Source organism: Argopecten irradians, chromosome 2 (genome assembly GCF_041381155.1).
Source record: "Argopecten irradians isolate NY chromosome 2, Ai_NY, whole genome shotgun sequence".
NCBI lineage: Eukaryota > Metazoa > Mollusca > Bivalvia > Pectinida > Pectinidae > Argopecten > Argopecten irradians.
The window spans coordinates 55,060,269-55,083,520 of record NC_091135.1 but is presented as its reverse complement, the minus strand read 5'-3'; the positions used below and the strand labels follow the sequence as shown (position 1 = coordinate 55,083,520).

Genomic DNA, 23,252 nt, shown 5'->3' with positions numbered 1-23,252 from the left:
TACATCAAACGACTAAATTACCTGTTCTGTTCTGTTGCCTCCAGTTTTACTATGAGATAGTCCAGGGGTGTAGAGATCGTAAGTGATCGGAACCCCTGGAGTATCGAGGATGTAGGCCTACATGTAAAAGCATTCGCACGACACGACATCGTCTATTTCTCGCCAGATAATCATCAAGCCATTACCATCAAGATCAAGTTCGTTTCATACACGTTAAATCTACGAAACCCATTTGTGAAAATCTTGTCCGTCAAGATGTATTATTAGATCAATTTAACATGTATGAAAACGTCACGTATTTTGACACAACCACCACGACACATCCGCTTTCCAACAGTTGTTTTGGACGTCAAGCTGCGATCGCAACATAGAATGACGTCATTTGATTATTGATGACGTTGACAATGATGACGTGACACTAAGAAATAAGTAGTTCGGACAAAGTTCACCGTGTCAGCCAATCAGAAAGCGTACAAAGTTTATACCACGTTAATCAACAGCTGCAGTGGTTTTTTTAAATGTCCTGAGAGTTGAATAACACCGCCTATTGTGGAAGAAACGTGTATATATATACATATTAAGGATATCAAATTTTTCGTGATTTTTTCTTCTTTATTATTTTGCACCATCGTCAACTTATAAATAGTTCTTTATTCTGCACATGTATATGTACTAAAATATTGGAATATCATTTATATTATTCTTTGCACATCATGCTATGTTCAATTTGTATCAAATTATTGTATTTATATAATCTTCGGAGGCGATAAAGAGAATAACAATACACTGACAGATATAATCTATCGCTCGGACTGTGCGGGTCACGTTTCTAGTCATAGTGATCAAGTGGATAAGATCTGGTACATTCTTCTCCAATCATACATGTACCTGTTTTTGGTTCACAAAGTGTACAAATGGTAAACTGGCGGGCATTCAACTTTCACGAGACTCGCTGGATCTAGATCCGTCTATACAAACTGAGAGACCCAGGCAGAACTACCTGAAGCATACTTCACTTTGTAAGGAGTTTGGGTTAAGGGTCGATTTTCGGATACTCAGGAACTCACCTACCGAAGTTACATTTATAAAATCATATTTGGACCTTTTTCATTATATTCAAAGGAATATGTATGACATGCCTTTTTGGCCCCCAAACACGTCAAACTTCTTATTTAGTGATTAAATTGTTGAAATTCAAATACCTTGTACATCCCTGACACCATTGGTATGACAGTTATGTATCATTGTAAATGTAGAAGTCTTGGTTACCATACCATAAGAAATATAAATAAACTAAGCAAATTTGAAAAATATTAATTTTTTAACAACTTTTGCTAGGTCTTACATCTAGAAATAATCGAGGCATCGTTGAACAAACTTTAGATTTCTCCTGAATATGCGTTTTAAGTGTCTCAGTAAATATAAGTTTGTTCAAGATTGTGCTCTATTTGACAAAAAATGACCTTTTCATATTACTTAAATTTAATCATATATGTATTTTGAATAGTTACAATGGCAACTAGATCGATAATAATAGAAATCTATCAAAGATGAATCAGGGCGGTACTAAATATTTCAATTACAACAGCTTTATTTTGATGTCTTAGTTGTGCGGCTGGAAGCATTGATTTGTGACGTAGGTGTATAATTTCACCAATGCTTAAAAATAACACGCCACGCACTTTTTTCTAGGAACCTAAAGCTATGAAGACTAGAGGACGGAGTGGTTTGAATTACTTACTCTATAGCTATTAAGACCAGAGTACGTAGTAGTTTTACTTACTCTATAGCTATTAAGACCAGAGGACGGAGTAGTTTTACTTACTCTATAGCTATTAAGACCAGAGGACGGAGTAGTTTTACTTACTCTATAGCTATTAAGACCAGAGGACGGAGTAGTTTTACTTACTCTATAGCTATTAAGACCGGAGGACGTAGTAGTTTGAATTACTTACTCTATAGCTATTAAGACCAGAGGACGTAGTAGTTTTACTTACTCTATAGCTATTAAGACCAGAGGACGGAGTAGTTTGAATTACTTACTCGACTACGCAGCTACTGTGAAAGTCTACAGTGTGGATAATTATAATGTCTAGAAAAAGTCGATGTAGATGTAACAAGCTGATGCTTTTTACCATGGTCGGAGTCGTGCTTGGTGTGGTGTTGGGGATACTGGTAGAGCAATATGATCCCCCCAACACATCAATCATGTGGATAGGTAAGTCTTGTAGCTATAGTTAATACCGATATCATGGGTGGTATGATACCGCTGGGGACTCTTTTGTCTCGACGGCTTGTTGCGTTACCTATTTGTCAATATGTAATTTTTCATTCTGTCGTAGAAAGACAAAATAAAAAATAATGGTATGTGATATTAAAGAGTATATCCAGTGTATATTACTGTTTTTGTTTTGTATCAGTCGTATTTATTTGTTTCTTCAAGATTCATTCCGTGGAATTATTGGTACTATTACTTAGTATTTTTGGGTCTATTTTATGAAATTAATTTTGAAATATTTACTACTCTACCTTTAATATTACTTAGTTTATAAATTGATTCTTTTATTATTTGATAATTTTCATGATTTTTTTTTTTTCAATTTTTACACGACATCCAATGAATATATATCTAGACTTATTTATGATATTTCCCTCGCTTTGCCGACATTGACTATACATTTGGTATCATTTTCTGTAGTTTTGTGAAACATTATTGTTCATTATGTCACGTTCCGAAGGTTTGCCGGGTGAGCTGTACGTTCGCTTTCTGAAAATGCTAATAACACCCCTCCTCCTGACGTCTGTTATATCGGGTAAGTATCGCTTTGCGGACAGATTTATTTCATTTCTCTCATACATACTGCTGGTGTAGTACTCGTTTATCCCATAAAGGGTTATATGTTATTTGTACAATACAATGCGATTGTCAAAAGGCAGACTGGTCTTTTGAAGTTCGCAAACAGTGGGATTCTTGTTTGACTGTGATGTCCCTATGATATCAATTTCTTACATGGAGAATTTCCTTTTATCAAAATCAGAACAGTATCTTTATGAAGTTAACTGGAAAAATGCAATAATAACATCCAGGTATGAAAGAAGAGTTTCTTTCTTAAGTGGATATAAAGACGCAGTCTACCGTAAACCCATTAAGACCAATTTTATTGATAACTATTAAATAGGCAACATGCTAGGCGTATCCACTGACAATTGTAATATACTTACCATGCTGCTCATAGTATGAGAGATTGTTACAATATTGAATGACTTTCGGACTGAACATCTGAATTATTTTCGGTGCCTATTATATACAAGAAGCCCATGGGGTTAACGGTCACCTGATATTTGATACAAATTAGTTATGTCATTTATTAGCCAACTGATGTCTTTTGTTTACGGAAAAGGAACATACATCTAATAGGTCTTTATGCAAAGTTTCATTAAGCTTTGTGTATATTTACCCACATTACCGTGTTCACATGGTTCAATAATTATTATTGCAAAGGACAATAACTCCGTAAATAAGTTAGAGTAGAATCAAGCTGATTTTCAAACTTGTTAGAGATATTTCAAATGTTAGTCTATATGCAAAGTTTCATTAAGTCCGATCATATTTACTCAAGTTATCATGTTCACAAGATTCAATAATCATAACTGCAAAGGGCAATAACTCCATACGTTACAACTGAATCAAGCTGATTTTCAAAATAATCCGAGATCTTGTCAATGTTTGTCTACAATCAGAGTTTCATTAAGCTCGACGCATATTTACTCAAGTATCATGTTCACAAAGTTCAATATATTTTATAATTGCAAAGGTCAATAACTTCGAAAGTTACGATCTGATCAGGTAGATTTTCGAACTTGTCAGAGATCTTTCCAATTTTAGTCTAAATACAAAGTTGCATGATGCTGAGTGCATATTTATTCAAGATATCATGTTAACAAGATTCAATGATTATAATTGCAAAGGGCAATCATGTTAATAACATACGGAAACTTCCGTACGTTTTGTCACGAAGTAAAGATGACGTAAGAAAATGTTAAAAGTTGAACTTTGGAATTAAATGATGATAACTTTGACTTGACGGATGGCTATTCTGGAGTGTCCAGAATGTAGCCGTTGTGTTCTGTATAAAGTCAGAGACCTAACTGATCTACAAATAAAATATATCACGCTTAAATAATGTACAGACAATTAAATTACAGAATCATGATTGACAGATATCGCTCATTGGGAGATTAATCAGTCGTGGTCAGTGTCCTTTAGGCAATTAGGATGGCCGTGACATTAGTCCGGTTACGTAATAGAATGGAACATAAAATCTTTCAGAAAAGGTATCGAAGTAAATTGCCAGAGGATGTACACAGTTTTCACTACGGGTTTTTTATCTCAAATGTCAAAACGATATATGTAGAGTAAATATGATCAAGAATATAATCAAGCCTTAGGAATGACAAATTATACACAATAGTTAACTGATAATTGATGTTAAAATTTAGCAACTATTAACAGAAGTTCAAAGCACTTAAAAATTTATCACAAAATTCTTTGTGATATTAACAAGATTCAATAGTTATAATTGCAAAGGGCAATAACTTCGTAAGTCATGATCTAATCAGGTCACTTTTCGAAATTGTCAGAGAACATTCAAATTTTAGTCTACGTACAAAGTTTCATTAAACTGAGTGCATATTTATTCAAATTATTGTATTCACAAAATCTAATAATTAAGGATTAACTTGAATAGATTTTTTTATGTTATGGAGATATAACACAAAAATCCGAGACTACTCTTAATAAACCGCGAAGCGGTTTATGATGAGAGCACAATCAGGTTTTTGTGTTATATCTCCATAACATAAAAATCTATTCAAATTAATCCTTAAAATTCAATTTACTAAAGATTATCTCTTCAATAATCTAATCAAAATTCATTTTGGGACTCTTTTGTTTATGAAATCATCACGCCGTCATCTCAGCCAATCAGAAGCAACGTTACATACGCCGACGCCATTTTTTACTTTATGGTCGTTACAAGCAAAAATAATTCTAAGTGCAAAGAGCAATAACTCCGTAAATTAACGTCGAATCAAGCTGATTTTCGGAAACGTCCGAGATATTTCTAATGTCAGTCTACATGCAAAATTGTATTAAGCTCGGTTTATATTTACTCAAATTATCGTGTTCACAATGTCCAATAATAATAATTAGTGCAAAGGGCAATAACTCCGTAAATTACTGTCGAATCAGTTCCGAAAAGGATTTATAAGTGAGAAGGATTCGTCTCTGTCTTCTCATACTACTAAACACCACGCGAGACACCTATGAACCAGAAATTAAAATCCATTTTTCTCAACAAATACTTGTCTAATCGAGTCAAACGAAACACCAATGTAAAGTTAATTAATTTCACAACGTCAAGTACTTGCTTTAATGACGGAAGATTTAGAAGAAATGTCTAAAATTTTCGTTAAAAATGCGACAGCTCATGAAATGACGGCACGGTTCAGAAAGTTAGCCGGTAACCCTCACACCAGCAAGCTCAAAACTACATCAAAGCCTGTACCGGCGGATATCAAACGAAATCAGTCGTCGCCCAACGTCACGGTCAGTGCACAAACACAAAAGCTCCTGTGCCGTACTTGCCCAAAATCCAGTGTGACTTGTCCTTCTCATATCTGTCCTTGGTTCCGATTTTCGAACTCGTCAAAGATTCTTCCAATAATAATCAAAATACAGTGTTTCGTTAAGCTCGGTTTATATTTACTCGAGTTATCGTATTAACAAGGTCCAAAAATATTTTAGTGGAAAGGGCAATAACTCCATAATTTACAGTCGAATCAAGCTAATTTTAGAACTCGTCCGAGATTGTTCCAATTTTAGTCTACATGCAAACCTTTATTAAGCTCGGTTTATTTTTACTCAAGTTATCGAGTTCACAAGGTCCATTTCAATATCAAATATGACATCCTATTCTTAATTGCTGGTTGAAAGTTTTCGTTTGGAGTGCAAAGGGCAAAAAATCCGTTAATTACTCATATTCATGAACTACAACTCCCAGCAGTATGCACAAACAATTTTTCAATATTTGATGAAACAAATTCTTATCACAATAGGTATAATCCATATATTTTTATATATAACATCAGAAGAGTTTAACATGAAATCACTCAGTTTACTGTGTCCATTATATTTTCATACTGCCACCGATAAGTGCTAACAAAATCTGTTTTCAGTGATACGCAGCTATCAATTTCATAATACATTCCAAGTAAATTAGTATATGTCCAAACTGAACATATAGTTGTAAAGCATGATATATGTTTATATTTTGGCAATTTAATTCAAAACATTTGACAAAATGTCACAAACCAATATGTATGCATAATCACTATAGCAATATCAGTATGCAACAATTTCATGTTGATAAGAACTGCAGATAAATCAAAACTTACTGAAAGTGTACATCTGTGCTAAAAAAATCAAGGAATGAAATAATCCGTTCACTACTGTGCCAAAACTTCCATTTTAAGATAAGAAAAAAAGTTTATCCCTCCACACGCCAGCAGATACAGCAGCCATTTTAATTGAATTCTGACTGATTTGGAGGGAAATATATATAGAAGTCATGTGACTCATATGTGGTCATGTGACAAGTCTTATGACTTCAGTGGATATTCATTAAAATCTATCAACACGAATGAAATAGCATGTCAAGAATCATTCATGAAGTTTTATGCATAACTGATATTCATTGAAATTCTTCAAAAATGCATGAAACATTTTCATTCATTTTGAAGAATTTTAATGAATATCAGTCATGCATAAAACTTCATGGATAATTATTGACACATTGATCATGAATGTTTCATTAATTCATAGAACTTCATGAAGAGTTCATGGGAGTCATTTGATGAATGTTTATGAACTTTTTTCATGAACCACAATCTGCTAATATTTTCATGAATATTCATGATTTCATGAATACCATCTCGCAGGGGGTGTAACCAATATTTAATATCGTCTTACAGAGCTAATACGGCGTTACTTACATATAGTGGATAGAACTCTAAAAGCATAAGAGCCACTGTGACAAGGGTCACATATAGGTTTCATTGATTTGTGTGGTATTACATGATAATGAGTTAAATACTGTAGTTAATTTGGACAACGTATCGTTACCATATTGGATGATTAATTTTACCTATACTGTACTTGAAGACTTTTGTATGTAATGTATATTCTTAGACTTATGTATCGTGGATAATTCCTTGATAATAGACCAGGAAAGACAGTGCTAAATTATAGTGAATAAAAGATTCAGTAACTGTAAATCGGTGTCGTCTCCTCATTGTCATTCACCCTGTGACACAACATATATCTGGGGTATAACATTATGATATGTGCAGTGACTAAACTTTGCCAATTTCATTTACACATGACACAGCTTAATTATAAACTTTTATAAAATATCATATGGGGGAAAACAATTTTACCTTTTATAAAATATCACATGGGGTAAAACTATTTTACCTTCTATGACATATCATATAGGGAAAAAAGATTTTACCTTTTATATCATATGGGGTAAAACGATTTTACCTTTTATGAAATATCATATAGGTTAAAACGATTTTACCTTCTATGAAATATCATATTGGGTAAAACGATTTTAACTGTTATAAAATATCTTAAGGGGGAAAACGATTTTATCTTTTATAAAATATAAGGGGAAACGATTTTACCTTGTGCAATATACCCAATATAAAAGTCAGTGACAAAGCTAAACGTATGATTGTGTGTAATCATTTTTATTTTATTTGCTAAGGAACATCTTCCATGAACGCCAACACCAGTGGGAAAGCAGGGCTCTGTACTGTGGTGTACCTGGTTCTCACCAACTTGCTCGGCTGTATGATTGGCTGTGTTATCTCGCTTGCATTTGTACAAGGTAATCATAAGGAACATCTTTTCCCAGTATTTTTGTGCTGTGCCTCTTTGTAATGGTGGATTTAAAAATAAAAAATCAGTTCAAGAATAATATCCCCAAAATTCTTTAATTAGATCTGGTCTCGACAGATCAGAGTCGAATGCTCTTTTTATTAAAATCAGTTCCGTGTTCTTAAAAAACGGAATCTTACATGAGACCTGGAGGGAAATAGTGAAAAGAAGGTCGTTGAAAAAGGGGGATTATAATTTAGAAAATAAAACCTAAAAAGTCTTAATACCAAATTCAGTCGGGGCCATAAACCAGACAACTGATCCACAAATACAGTCATCAGGTTATCGAAGCAGTTGTAATCTTTACTTAAATTCTGCACTCAGATTATTATACTTCACCGAAATGTCCTTTTATTAATATTATATAATTGAAAACGTCATGTAGTTCTACAATGAAAAATATATTTCTAGGAGCCAGTGACAACAATATGAGCAATGCGATAAAACAGTCACCCAGTGAGACCGACTACCATGATTTATTTGCTGACGTTTTCAGGTAAGAGAAATTCAACAAATAGGGTTAACTTATAAATGTATATATTCATTTTCATTATCTATTTATTCACATATTGCTCTTTCAAAAACTAAAATGCCCAAAAATTTTAATGTGGCAAAATTCAACTTAATTAGTAAAATTAGTCCCCATAGTGGGTATAAGGGATATTTTTAGAGTAAATATTTACGAATGCCGCTATCAAATTCTTATTGTCTGCGTTTGGACCATACATGCACTTGCCTTAACTATTTTGCGATTGAAATTCAGTTTTATAATGAAATTTTAATTTTGTATAATTTACTATTACATTGGTTGTGTTGTTTGCTGGCTGCTAAATGATATAGTAACTCATCCCGAGTTTGTTCATTTTCTTCTGCTATTTTTGTTACAGGAATCTTGTCCCAGACAATATGTTTCTTGCCTACTTCAAACAGGTAATACACATTCATAGAAGGGTCTGTCTGCCGGTGTTTATACCGAACCCTATAAGGTCGAAGATGTCACCATTCTGAAAATATCACTAACTTACGCCTGATACGACGTTTGAGAAGTAAACATTTTTTTGTAAATATTTCTATTTCCATTGTTTTAGACTCAGACAAGGTACCTAGTGCAGCAGAATAAATCAGTGGCCCCGAACCAAACTGAAGAAACACAGACGAAAGATCTACACTATGTTGACGGAGTAAACGTTCTAGGTACTAAGAATACTCCGTACCTGCAATAAGTGGACATCTATCGCAACGACAAACAAGCATACTATGTATACATCATGTGTATATATTAGGAAAAAAACACAAACAAAAATCAAGAAAAGAACTCAAATTACTAATAAAACATTTAATTATAGCTGAAATATAAAAAGTAGTATCTCGATATTTGGATAACTTGAAAAACCAAAAATCTAATATGTATTCAAGTAAATCAAAACGATCGGTACCATAGCCATGTTTAACAGCGATCACAATCTTAATGTTTTCCATGACGTGCCCTCCTTTGTTGCCAGGTATATTAACAATCAGTGCCCTTCTTGGAATATGTGCTGGGAAAGTGAAAGAAGATGGAGAGACTTTCCGAACATTCATTAGTTCTGCGTTCAAAATACTGATGTATTTAATGCGTGCCTTTATGTGGTAAGTATGACTTTGGACGAAGTAGGTTGTACAATAAGCATCACATTCTTTCCATTTTTGGTATATAAATATATGGTTATTCTGCATTATCATATTACATAGTTATATGTCCTTGGGGATAAGTATTGATTGTGACGCCATGTGTTTGAGAGCGAAACGTCATATTTTCAGAGAGTTTCTTTCAGAGCGAAACAAAAGAGTGACACTATAATTGATACCTATCCATATGAATATCCCAAGATTATAACAAGGTGTTGAAGAGGAGTGAGCGTTGTCTTGATCGTCGAAGAAAACCTCCATACAGAATGGGCAAATGCCGACCAACCGCTCCAACCTAGAAGTTAGGGTAGTGACAAAAGAATATGGCATATATTCAGGCTTAAGAATATAGCGAACTACACTTTCGGACATCAGGGGTTTGTCATTTACAAGTGCGGCAGGCCTAAAGAATCAAATCCGAGGCGATGAGAGGGATCGGAGCTTTGGTTTGGTTTTATTTGTTAAACATTCGGAGAAAAACCAACGACCAGCAGTCAGTAGCTGACAGTGTAACCACTCAGCCATGGCGGCCCCTTCACATTTTTTTTAGAAATCTTCATTTGTATCAAAACTTTGATATGTCTATAATAACAATTATGTTGCTAACTTGATATTGATTGTGTTATAATGAAATCGTTTTTCTTCATAGGTGTACACCCCTAGGACTTATGAGTCTATTAGCGAAGACAGTCGTCACTGCCGACAGCCTTGTTGACGACATGGCTAACATTGTTATGTATCTCGTGATTGTCACGGTAGGCCAATGTATCATCGTCTTGGTGATCGTTCCACTGGTATACGTCATCGTTAGAAGAGCCAATCCGCTTTATCTATTTCTAAGACTAAGAAAACCAATACTGTTATCCTTTGTGACTGGCAGCACGTAAGTTCTATAGGATCATAATCCCACTTGTTCCTTTGGTTACTTCCAGAACGCATGTTCTGTTAAATCAAAATAATTCAATTTTGCTTGTTACGAGCATTTTCATTGGCTTAAAAATTTACTTTATCAGCCCATAAAGGAAAAATATGGCGTCGCCGTTTGTAACGTTGCTTCTGACTGACTGAGAAGACAGCGTAATGATTTCATAGAAAAACTGAATTTTGAATATTGAAGAGATTTTCTTTAATAAATTGAATTATAAGGTTTAATTTGAATTAATTTATTATCTTATGGAGATATAACACACAAATCTGAGTGTACTCTCATCATAAACCGCTTAGCGCTTTATTTAGAGTACACTCAGATTTTTGTGTTATTTAAGCATTGATGTCACTATTTTTTAATTTTATCGGGGTATGGAAAAAAAATTGTTTGCAAACTGTGTGAATCGCGTAGCGGATTCTCACAAAAGTTTGCAAACAATTTTTTTTTCATAACCCGATAAAATTAAAAAATAGTGACATCAATACTTATAATTAATTTTATACTCTATTTGATAAAATGAAGTATGTTTAAATGTAACATTATAGTGGTTTTTCAAGGGATTCTTTTTTCCGAATCAATACGCAACGTCAATGTCTCTATTGTGACGTCACGATAACGTCAGCGTTTCGCGCCATTCTCGGATTTTTTTTCATAGTGGTATGCAAAAAAAATATAATGGCCAATCAAAAAGCCAGATTTGGTATGAAAAACAAAGAAAAATTAATTTTATCTCCATAACATAAAAAATATATTCAAGTTAATCTTTAAATACCATTTGTTTGAATTCTTTATTGCTGCTTGCACTAAGTTCTAAAAAATAACATTCTCCCACCATTCACTGATTGAATTGTTACCTGTTTTAGACGAGGGAGATTTCTCTGTCAAACCCTAGGGTATGACAGATTGCGCGCGTTAACCTTTTGAACCTGAACACAATTACGTGACGTCATGACTTCATGCGATGTGACCGTGGCGTGCATTGTCGATGACGTCATCAATATTGACGTACAGACGATAATGCTTTTTAGACTATTATCTCTTCTTTTTTCGTTTTTTTTTTATATGGGAGAAAAAGAATCATTCCCTGCCTACGAGGGTGTGACAACAAAATCACAACCTTCGGGGGAATTCTTGAATGTCCATGAATTACCCCTCGGGTTGTGATTTTGTTGTCACATCCTCTAGGTAGGGAAAGATTCTATAGACCAATCAACACGTAATTTCTTAAGAGGCCTTAAAAAGCCGTGTCAAAGGCCATAGGGGAAAAACCCGCTTACATCATTACAAAATTTTGCATGGCGGCCTACATAAGAAATTTAGCTAGGTGCAAGATTTTATATGACGTAACAGTTAAACTGCTTTGAAAACATAAACAAACAACTGTAAAAGAACTAGATACATGTGAGATGTCCTACTTAACTTAATATCGATAGATTTTATAACATTTTGTTGATTTGGGCAGCGTAAACGAGCCCATACTCTCAAACACGTGTTTCTCCACGCAGTGGATTGTCTACAATCCAGTGACATTGACACAATGTACTACATCAAAATCTTTGCTCAAACTTAAAGCATACATCGTCTGTTGTGTATGTTTATTTTTTGCATATAACCGAACTGCCATTTATTTCACGTCTTCGTCGTTGTCACAGACTTCATTCTGTCGTGAACCGTGGAATCCCAGTAAAAAAGAACCCCGCTGTAAAAACGGTCCCAGTCAGAACGGCCCCACTGCAATAACGGCCCAGTTACACAAAAAATAATTGTTTAAAAAGGGAATTTATGTTTATTTCAACTGTATCTTCAGCGATTATTTTGCTTATTTTTGAAGAGTTTATATATTATCTTGTACATTATAATGATAGAAAAATACGAAACACGGTTCATTTGTAAAGTACTACATGTACATAATTAGTCGTAAATAAATTTAGATGTGTGTATTTATACATGTTAGGAGAGAAAATATGCACTTGCATCAGCAGTCATACACCAGGAATCAATAAATCATAATTAACCAGTCTTTGTCGTAGTTATGAATATCAGATTGTTTTATATGTGGGAGATTGCATGTTTTATATGTGGGAGATTGCATGGGTACATCTATAATATTAGATGTAGACATGCAGGGATAACTTTGGAGGGGCCCTTGACCATTTGCCCCTCAATTTTGAAAATGGCCCCTATGATTGGGAAAATTTCTATGTATTTCTTTCTGAATGGCCCGTTAAGAATTGTTATTGAATTAAGTTAAATCATTTAAATCGCCATAGAGTCGTAGAGTTCTGCGTAGAATGTAACCAAATTTTTGACTACAGTTTTAAGAGGGGGACATCTGAGACCCCAGAGCCAAAAAAATCACAATTTTTAACCATTTTGGTTCTGCCCCTCTGGACACTGGGGGTCAGCAAGGACCATTTTGGATATGAATTAAGTTAAAATGCTATCTCAGACTAATAATTCTAGCCAAGTTAGGCTCATTTACTATGAAAATTAAACATAGAGCTCAAAATGTGTTTTCCCTATGTAAACTATAGTAATTCTGATCCTTACCCTTGAGGAAAATCCGAGAAATTAACCTTTTTGTAAAGGGTCGTAGGCCTTTCTATCAATGAAGAGTACATTGTATTTGATTCTACCACATCTGTGAGTTGAGAAGAGTTTTGAAACCTTAGTTATTTTACCTCTCACAACTTTTGCGGTTAGTGGGCGTGTAATTCACAATTTTGTGCAAAATTTTATAGAATTTGCTTCAGCGAATAGATAATGCGATTGAGATAGATCACTTGAGACTTTGTCTCCAGTGACCTAAACATGATCAGGATTTGGGGTTTCCTAAGCCTAAATCCCTCTGTGACCGCAACCACAAGACAGTATTCCTTCTCCATTTGTTACAGAGCTGTAGTTATACCGGACACTGTCCGCACTCTCGTGGGCGAGATGGGGGTGGACAAACACATCGCCGAGTTTGTTGTGCCTCTCTCCACAACCATAGGGCGCTGTGGCTCGTCCCTGTACGTGTCTGTGGCATGCTTCTTTCTCCTCCGAACACAGACTTCAGATCCAAGCGCCGAAACCGTGGTTCTAATTTGGTGGGGTATATTCTTTTATATAGTCACTATTATTTGGCACAAAATTCAACTCATCGATATATTTTAGTTCTTATCTTAACGTATTTCATGTTCTACATGATAATCCTATCAAAATCATGATTACGAACAATATTCATTTTGGTGATCCTCTTCTAGTATTCGTGAAGGTGCGGCCACCATTTTTTCCCTTACGAATTGTCCTATAGGAAGTCGAGCATTCTGCATGTTTCAGCCAAATTATTTTGATGTGGTTGCATCACATTTTGAAACATCACATTATTTTTTTCAGTCTGATGGCTACGCTGTTATCCACGGCATCTCCATCTGTTGCTGGCTCTAGTATGTCGGTCGTTATCCTCATCGTTTCTAACTTCAACCTCCCTTCCGACATGGTGGCCATATTGCTTTCTACTGACTGGATCATGTAAGTACATGTAACTTAGACTTGTTTTAGTAAATTACTATTACTTTTTCCAATATAGGCTTCAAAATTATCGAAAATATACCAGTGTGCAAATTTGTCATTTGTAACAGATATATCTTACGTCCATGGTGAAGCGTTAGTTTTGGTTGTATTATCGTGATCGCCAAAATATACACATTGAAGGTCTTCTTTCTCCTATTTCAGAGACAGAGTTCGTACCATATCGAATTATTCCGTACAAATCCTGGGAATTTTCATCACAGATTCGTTTTGTATGCTATCCACCAGAAAAGTATGCTGCCATCAATCCGATAGGCGGGATTCCATTTCGATACCAGATTCTTCCAAGCCAAGTACTGGTGAAAGAAAGGCTAGTGTGTTGTCCACAACCAGTTTGATTCGAAAAGACTCTGTTATAAGTGATGTGACAAACTGTATGGTGTGGGATATGTCCATCTCCAACGAGTTAAGCCATATTCCAGATAAAAGAAGACCAAGTCTCGTTTTCACAGTGTAATATCAATGTCCATGCACGAATATGGTCAAACGTGTCCAAACATGAGATACAAATGTTCTATATGATCAAAGGCACCTAATGACGAGATACAAATGCTTCATATGGCCAAAGGCACCTAAACACAAGATATAATTTAAATGTTGCATATGATCAAAGGCACCCTAACAACTGATACAATTTAAATACTGCTTATGGCCAAAGGCGCCTAAACATGAGACAAATAAGCTGCATATGGCCAAAGGCGCCTAAACACGAGATACAAATGCTGCTTATGGCCAAAGGCGCCTTAACACGAGATACAAATGCTGCATATGGCCAAAGGCACCTAAACACGAGATACAATTTAAATGCTGCAGATAGCCAAAGGCGCCTTAACACGAGATACAAATGCTACATATGGCCAAAGGCACCTAAACATGAGATACGATTTAAATGCTGCAGATAGCCAAAGGCGCCTTAACACGAGATACAAATGGTGCTTGTGGCCAAAGGCGCCTAAATATGATATACAAATGCTACATATGACCAAAGGCACATATAAACACGAGATACATATGATGCACACGGTCAATGAAAAAATTCAGAAAACATTATCAAAATCGCTAAGACTTTAATATTGCACACATCATTTTGAAAATCAACAATTATAGAAGTACAACAAGAAAACCTATTTTCCAAATGTTTACCATTTATACCATATTGGTGTACATAGTTTAAGTCATATTTTTAGGTTACATTATAATTTTATTACTATGTACATTGTAATATAGACATTTACTTTTAATTGAAGATATTTGTTTTATAGTTTTACTTCATATTTGCAACTGAATCTGCTATTTAATATTTTACCTTTTTGTTTGTCGGAAGGATAGCTCTACATAGCTAGAATAACTCAACAGAGCTAGTTTTTTATTGTATATATCATTTTGTTTAATAACTCAATAAATCTTCTTGTATCATGTATGACATTAGAATTATTATGTTTACATTTAAAAACGCAATTGGAATGAGAATTTTTCATGCAATACTTTAATTTGTCTTTACTTTTCTTTTTATTCCTTGCTATTACTAATTAAGTGTTGCACACAAATGTCCTCCTTTCTCTACCATTCATTCTTGTTGCAAATTCTCATCCTCTGTCACAGATAAAAATTGAACAGCCATTTCGATCCTCTGGGTACACAAACTGAAGTATCATTGATGTCATGTGTAATTCATTGATAATTTGATTGGTTATTCAGGAGTTAAGACAGACATATTGACCAATAAAAGTTGCTGATATGCTTTGGCTTATTTTCACATGGCAGCCTGTACCTCATCAGTTATCCAAACAGGATCACAAACAGAATGTGTTAGCTTTTCATAGATATACATCTCATGGTGTTGCTTCCTGGCCTACAATTTTACATTTATGAATATTTATAAGAGAACCAAAGGTGATGTGGCTTATATCCCAATATGTAATAGTATGCAGCACACATCCTCTGCTATCATTTACATTTTCTAATAAATAGCAAGATATCTCACAGCATTACTATCAAGAGCTGTCTTATACAAAGATTTTAAGTAATTTTACATGCTTCATAAGATGATTTTAAACAAAATCAATTGATCTGTTCTCAAGTTATTGCGTGGAAACCAACATTTACCTAAAATGTCTATTTTTAGTAAATGACCTTTGAGGTTGACTTTTAGGCCTAGATTTAATCCCAAGCTAAGTTTTCTCATAAGCTACCATTGTATGAAGTTCCATCAAGGTCCATCAATATGTTCTCAAGTTATCGTCTGGAAACCAACATCTGAACAGACCCCACAGGTTCCATTGGCAAGGGACTAATAATTGATGGTGAAATTTCCATCTGTGACCGAGGGTAAATATCTCCCATACTAAACATAAATTATCTCCCTTTTTTTCTTGTATAATATCTAACAAATTATCTCTCTTTTCACCCAACCTCTCTCCAAATTATCTCTCAACTCTCCAATAATCTCATAAAATTTTACCTCCTTTCTCTTCTTTTTTTGCTTACAATAATATCTTATATTAATAACTCCCACACCTCCCTTCTCTTCCAAACTCCTTTGTAAATTAGCGCACTTCATCCTTTCCATATATTGAAGTTGAGTTTTGTGAAAATTAATATAATTCTCCCTTTCTCTGCAGACAGGTGTAGGACAGCAGTTATCCTTTAGCATTCATTCAATCTTGCTGCATCATTGAAAGCACTGTGTTGTCAAACAACCTGAAAAATCAAGAACCTTACAGTAATGAAATTAAATCAAAGTGCCAAGGCCACTCATAGATGCTGTGAATGAAGGACTCAAACAAAGGAATAAAGAAATTGTTTTTTCATTTAAATATTGAATTTAGTATACTAAGTTTATCCAATTGTATTAGATCTCGATACTGAGAAACTTCTGAGACGATGTGATGATCAAAAGTGTGTCGTCCTGCTATACCTCTAACATTGTTGGAGTATATACTAAGTGTGCAGTATTGAACTTCCTGAAATAACTGAAATAAATTCTATATTTAAATTATTTCTGAAATAACGATTTCAACACCAATGAAACCGTTCAGAATCTGAGTATCATTTTTTTATAATTCTTTAATAATTACTAAATTATCAATTTCATCAATTTCTCTTCAAAAACAAAAAAAAATAAGTAAACATATCCGTATCTTAATATCCACTTAATTTTCGGAAAAATATAACATTAGAAATACATAGTATTACCATTTTCGGATATGTTTTGGTTTCCTTTCTAGAAGACTAACATGGGTTGCTTTGACGACTTTTGACTAGTCTACTAAATCATGGCCAGATATTTTTGCCAAATAAAAGGTACATTATTTCATTATTTATATTACTCGGATTTCTTTTAAATTCACAAGAACGCTAGCCGTTAACATCAAGAAAACTTCATGTAATGTATCGGACTTTAGCAAGTCTTCGTAAGCCTATCAGTTAACTGGTTGGCGACATATTATCGCACAGAACATTTTATCGTGAGTTTTGCTTTGCCGACTTTTGACTAATAATAAATCATGGCCATATACTTTTGCCAAATAAAAGGTACATTATTTGATTACTTATAACACTCGAATTTCTTTTGAATTCATAAGAACGCTAACATCAAGAAAACTTCATGTAATGCATCGACTTTAGCAAGTCTTCATAAGGCTACCGTACATTACACGGCAATTTTTAGTTCATTTGTCACTTTAAGCTGCTCGTACATATGTAGTTCTATATTATCATTGTATTTTGTAATCTTATGTCGACAAATTTTGTACTTTTTCCCTTTTAACGTAGTTGGCGATAAACAAAAGACACAACTCCCAGTGACAGATCAAGGAAGGAAACTCGCGTTCGTCAATGCAACCAACACAAAAAACTTTAACTAAAGCGTTATAAGAACTTTCTTTTGCAGTTACCTTACTAACATTTGTTTACAATAATCGATCAGTAGCATGAATTACCTAAAATTTAGATAAACATACACAATCCAAAATCCTACGAAAGTCTGCCGCGGAGGAAGACAGCGAAGAAGGCGTTGTTCGTGATTTTCGGGAGACCGGTGTTCTCGGAATAATGCAAATATTATAGAGTCCCAATTGAACACTTAAACACTCCATCCATGGTGTATTTGTATGTACAAATTCAATTTCTGTGGTTTTGAATATTGGGGTTTTATTTTTTCATACCATCAAGTATTACGTGAAATGAACAAAACAACATTTAATTTTCATCGCGGAGTGGTTTCATTGTTTTGATGTGCACAGGCTCACCGAGCGTACCTAAGAATGCTGTTTCACAGCATCAAAAAGAGAGAGTGTGCAGAAATAATAAAAACATCATCAATGACATCTTATCAGAAACTATGAACATGTCATTAACAAAACTCAAGTAATGTAAGTAATGTGCGTAACATCGTGGCCTTTTTCTATAAAACGAAATCAAAATTCTTCAATGATTGGGTATGACAAAATTCAAGCTTTTTACCAGGTATAAAAAAATTACATTGATCAAAGTTATGTGAGCAGAGAATGGAATAATGAAAGCTGTAAATAATACCTATTATAAGAGTAAAATATAGCCAAATAACGTAAGATTAACAAATCCAGGAAGTGACTTAACAGAACACAACAGATACCTTACCTGGAGGAAATGTTTTCTCCCGGAGTGTAGAATGGATTACAAAGCATATCAACATAGCCATTGTGTAGTTTACGGAACATCTGAAAATGCAACAACTCATTTCTGAACGCTAACATAGAGTAATTTCACTTTCCTGCATTGGTCAAATAAGTAAAATTAGACTTAAAAGTTGTTAGAAGTACCTGTTATTTGGATATATTTATGTTAAATGTAGAAGAATTAGCATTGTGTCAAGATTGAACATCAAAAGACTTTTGCTCATTATTTATAAAGTTCACTGATGAAGTTCCAATAAATTCTATTTGGGAAGAGAAACTTGAAGTCTTTCAAAAGAGTAACACTTCGATATGTTTACTGTTTAAAATTTCAGTACATGTAATTAAGTTCATCCCTTGATCTGTTCCCATTCAGTGAGATACTAAATACTTACCCCTCGTATCTCATTGTCTCTCAGGCTAGTATTAGAGGATTCCACAACAATAACAAATTTCACCTTAGTATTAGTAACATAACCATATCTGTTCACAAGTTAAGGCACTGTTCATATGCAAAACATAGAACCATGTGCATTTCCTAACATGCTGCATGTACATTACTAAGATATGGCAGCAACGAGAAAGGCTAATGGACCATTCAATACAGACACACTTGATTTGAACAGCCCACCATCTGAGGCAGGTTTTGCATTTAAGCTGTCCCCATATTCTTTCAAGCAATGAATATTCAATTAAAGGACTCTGCTTTTTTCTGAAAGGTCATTCCAGTAACAAATGGAGAAGTCATTTTATCGAGAAAGGACCCCATTTATGGAACACCCAGTGCAAATCATGCAGATGATAGCAAAACAAGTTGTGATTTTTTTTATTAAAGTTTAATTCATCTGTATTCTCAATGATATTTCCGTAAAGGTCTAGTGTTAGTTTAGCGATATTTTTGCTTGACTTATAATTAGATTTATTATATATTAGTAATCATCTATAAGATTTAAATATGAGGAAATTGTCACTTTAACTCAATAAAACTCACTTTAACCCAGGTCCTTGGTATCCTTGATATTCCAGGGGACATTACTACTGTCAGTATATCCACCCCTACACTAAGTCACAGCTAACCTGAGGGCTCTGTGAGTGACAACAGATGAGACAGGTAATTTGGTTCTTTGATGTATATCAGAAGAATCAAATAATGAAACATAATGGCACACATATATGACACTGTGTGTAGCTTTGAAATTATGTATTTATGCAGTTATGCAACACTCTCTTAAATCTTTAAAGAAGTCTCTGTGGACCTGTAATTGGTTAGGTTTTTTTTCAGAAATGCCTTCAGGTTTACTATGACATAGTCCAGGGGTTGATATAATGACAGTGAGATTTTAACCCCAAGCTAGATTATCGAAGATGGATTCTCGGCAGAAATTCTAACAAACTGAGCTTCCAATCCATGAATCTGTATATTTATGTTAGAATTTGTAAAAAGGATACACTTTGTAGTCTTCAGTAGGATACAGGAGTCCAAGGTAAAGTTCTCTCAAGTCATTGGTGTTTTTACCAACAGAGGAAATCTTCTCTTCCACAACATCTAATGATGTGTGGACTGTGTATTGGAACTTTAACTCATTGTCTGTAGGTATTGTCTTTATATACAGTGGGTAGTTCTGAAGAAAAAAAAAGTATATACATGCCCATACAAAAATACAAAAATAATGTAAAATGAATAAGTTTTAATATAATAATAAGTTGATTAAAATTTGATCTCAAATCTTGTAAAAAAAAAGAAGAAAAAACGATCAACAAAAAGTCAAGGTAGTTTATTTTTTGATCCTGGTATTATTATGTCAAAGAATATTTCCGATGATTTCTTACATTGTAATAACTCATTAACTTTGGTACAGCAGTTAATTGTTGAAAGTCTATACTTGTAAACATGTCTTCATTTTAAACTGGTCGCCATAGAAGTTACAATTATTGCCGAACAGAAGTCTGAAAGTGCATGACTCGTTCTCGGAAGAGTTTGGACAAATGTTATGTAGTTACAGTATTCACTTGACATTCTCAGTAACATTGTTACAATGTCAGATAACTGCGGTTTGTTTGACTAAACGGGACCCACCTAGCTATCGATTAATTGATCTTCGTTTATCCTGATCGATCACAATTTGACTAACATTAATTTACAATATATAATGATAAGACTTTTGTGTGTCAGTAGTCAGTACATATGGATTTTCCCCGAAATAAAAGTGAAAGTAGATTGGTAATTTGGTTGAAAAGCAAATAAAATGAAATCTTTACTCAGAGTAAAGTAGACTTCAGCTCATGATCGATCATTAGTCGATCATCAATCACATGCTTGGAAGTGATGATGGATCATGAAAATGCAACTGATTCCCAACATTTATTCTGTATTTGCGTGAATTGCGCTCACAAAATAATGATGTAACAATCGACACCTACCTGCAAGAGAGCTAACTTTGTAATATGCAAAGACGGAATATGTACTATGCACCATAGACTGAATTTTACTTGCTAGTGTTAAAGTTATAACGCCAAACAACACATACTTGGTAATATTAAAAATAATCATATCCAGACATAGGTCAAAATAGGTTTTGATTAGTGTTTACAGACTTCATCTATAATCCTCCAACTCGTCAATCAAATCCTTGTCATGAATATTCAGTGTACTTTGAAACCGTGGCGTCATTCAATCAGACCTGGTGGTAAATAGTGCTTCCCGTGTACCAGTGTACAGTACATTAGTTGTTAGGGCTACATCATCACATGTAGGCTAGTTATCAGTCTGCGACTTTAAGCTTTGAATAGTCAGATGCCCACGACTAGTAATTTTACGGCCGGATTAATGCCAATTGTAATGAAATAGTCCGATTAAAATTGGTAAATACGATATTTACAAGAGCCGTGGTCAATATTGAAACATATTCTGTATGGGATGCATCATTTAAGGAGAATTTGCGTTCACAAACGCATCCAGACTGTAATTTGGGTCAAAAATCGGGGTTATGGCCGGTTATGGCATGGTTGCCCTATAGTTATAAATAATATTATGTTTACTTAAGAATTTATCAAGTCTGTTTTTAAAAGTGTTTATGTTTGGAGCTGATACAATTTCCTCTGTTAGACTATTCCACCATTTAACATGTTGGGCACAACCCTGCATTTGGGTACCAGTTACCCATTTGAGTAACAGTTACCTGTTTGAGTAATCAATAAGTTACCCAAATGAGGAATTCTGTGTAAGAAAAATGCATGAAGTTGTTTTAAGCTTTTTTTTAATAATTTTGACATGGCATCATTACTAACATAACTTAATACATTATTAATCAAAATGGGACAAACTTCATTGTCTCAATTTTGGTAAAAGTCACAAACTAAATCACCTCCATTGTTTACTATGGAGCTAAAAATAGAACACAGGTAAAATTCATTCAATCATGACATTTGCACTGAATTTCCTTTATGGCTTTACACTGTAATCAATGGAGAGCACCAAAATTGTCATCTTACAACAAAGTTACAGAATTTGATATTCACTCACAGAAACATAGAGTCTTTGATCAGTTGTAAGGCATTCTAAAATTATGACGCATTTTTTTGATAATAATTTTTAAAACAACATTATCTGTTTTCTTTTCACAGATTTCCTCAATTGGGTAACTTATTGATTACTTCAAACAGGTAACTGTTACTCAAATTGGCAACTGTTACCCATATACAGGGTTGTGCCCAACTTGTTAAACTGTTCGGATTGTAAAGCTGTTTCCTCTTTTGTTGGTCTTAAACTGTTGTGGGAAGATCATTTTGGTGTGACCTCGACTACCCTGTCTGTATCCTACATCTTTCCAAGTTTTAAGAATTTACAAGACTCCTTGTCATATATATTGTTTGTCATGTCTCCTCGAATCCTGTATATGTTAAAGTAGGTAGTTTCAGCTTATTGCTCAGCATGAGCTCAGTTGAACAGACAAACAATTTATGGTTCACAAGCTATCAATAAAGTTGCATCAAAGACAAGAAATTTAAACTTCCTCTAACGATTTAACACTGAACTACCCAGGTATATTACCTCTTTAGCAATGACAGCGACACACACCGCCATCTTCTGCTGAATGCCTTCGAACTCCTCTGGCCTGATTAATGTATCCACGGAAGAAATATTCCGAAATGGCCATACTAACAAATGAAACGACAATATTTTTTCCGGATTTAGTATTAAAGATGCTTGGTCGTTGTTAATGGTCAATGCGAGTTTTTCAGTATTTTAGAGTAAAAAATAAAAGTGCTCAAATTACCATTAAATGTAAAAAATAACGTGACAAAAGTGTCTCATTTCACGCGTTCTCAATATCTTAATTACCATGAGACTAGTAAAGATTTACTGGCGTAGTGATGATTTAAGTGAAAAAAATTTCAGTAAAAATTGGTAAAACTATGGCTCTAC

The 23,252-nt window shown here is 34.2% G+C and overlaps 2 protein-coding genes across 3 annotated transcripts; one reads left to right on the top strand and one right to left on the bottom strand.

Annotated features, from left to right (window-relative positions):
- The first annotated feature begins 1,522 nt into the window (after positions 1 to 1,522).
- LOC138315988 (excitatory amino acid transporter-like) lies at positions 1,523 to 15,543 on the top strand. The gene is made up of 11 exons (XM_069257437.1): positions 1,523 to 2,218; positions 2,739 to 2,813; positions 7,830 to 7,952; positions 8,414 to 8,498; positions 8,890 to 8,932; positions 9,091 to 9,196; positions 9,505 to 9,631; positions 10,320 to 10,553; positions 13,493 to 13,687; positions 13,977 to 14,111; positions 14,316 to 15,543. The coding sequence occupies exons 1-11, from the start codon at positions 2,089 to 2,091 to the stop codon at positions 14,626 to 14,628; spliced, it is 1,566 nt and encodes a 521-aa protein (XP_069113538.1). The 5' UTR covers positions 1,523 to 2,088; the 3' UTR covers positions 14,629 to 15,543.
- On the bottom strand, positions 15,219 to 22,970 carry LOC138315989 (trafficking protein particle complex subunit 2-like protein). Of its 2 annotated transcripts, none has more exons than XM_069257439.1 (5): positions 22,878 to 22,970; positions 20,276 to 20,448; positions 19,222 to 19,309; positions 18,792 to 18,871; positions 15,219 to 16,871 (listed from the first exon to the last, which is right to left on the bottom strand). In XM_069257439.1, exons 1-5 carry the CDS (start codon positions 22,908 to 22,910, stop codon positions 16,829 to 16,831), a joined length of 417 nt encoding a protein of 138 aa, XP_069113540.1. In that variant the 5' UTR covers positions 22,911 to 22,970; the 3' UTR covers positions 15,219 to 16,828. The 2 variants fall into 2 exon arrangements, with proteins under 2 accessions (XP_069113540.1, XP_069113539.1); XM_069257438.1 differs by lacking the exon at positions 22,878 to 22,970 and adding an exon at positions 20,657 to 20,945.
- Positions 22,971 to 23,252: the final 282 nt, after the last annotated feature.

Bases quoted from the DNA above. Each gene is read 5' to 3' on its own strand.
- LOC138315988 (XM_069257437.1), top strand. From the start codon at position 2,089: ATGTCTAGAAAAAGTCGATGTAGATGTAACAAGCTGATGCTTTTTACC. The intron at 2,814-7,829 runs GTAAGTATCGCT...TTATTTGCTAAG, and splicing joins CCTGACGTCTGTTATATCGG to GAACATCTTCCATGAACGCC. The intron at 7,953-8,413 runs GTAATCATAAGG...ATATATTTCTAG, and splicing joins CTCGCTTGCATTTGTACAAG to GAGCCAGTGACAACAATATG.
- LOC138315989 (XM_069257438.1), bottom strand. From the start codon at position 20,719: ATGTTTACAAGTATAGACTTTCAACAATTAACTGCTGTACCAAAGTTA. The intron at 20,449-20,656 runs GTAAGAAATCAT...TTTTTTCTTCAG, and splicing joins AGTTAATGAGTTATTACAAT to AACTACCCACTGTATATAAA. The intron at 19,310-20,275 runs GTATCCTTTTTA...ACTTGTGAACAG, and splicing joins CCTACTGAAGACTACAAAGT to ATATGGTTATGTTACTAATA.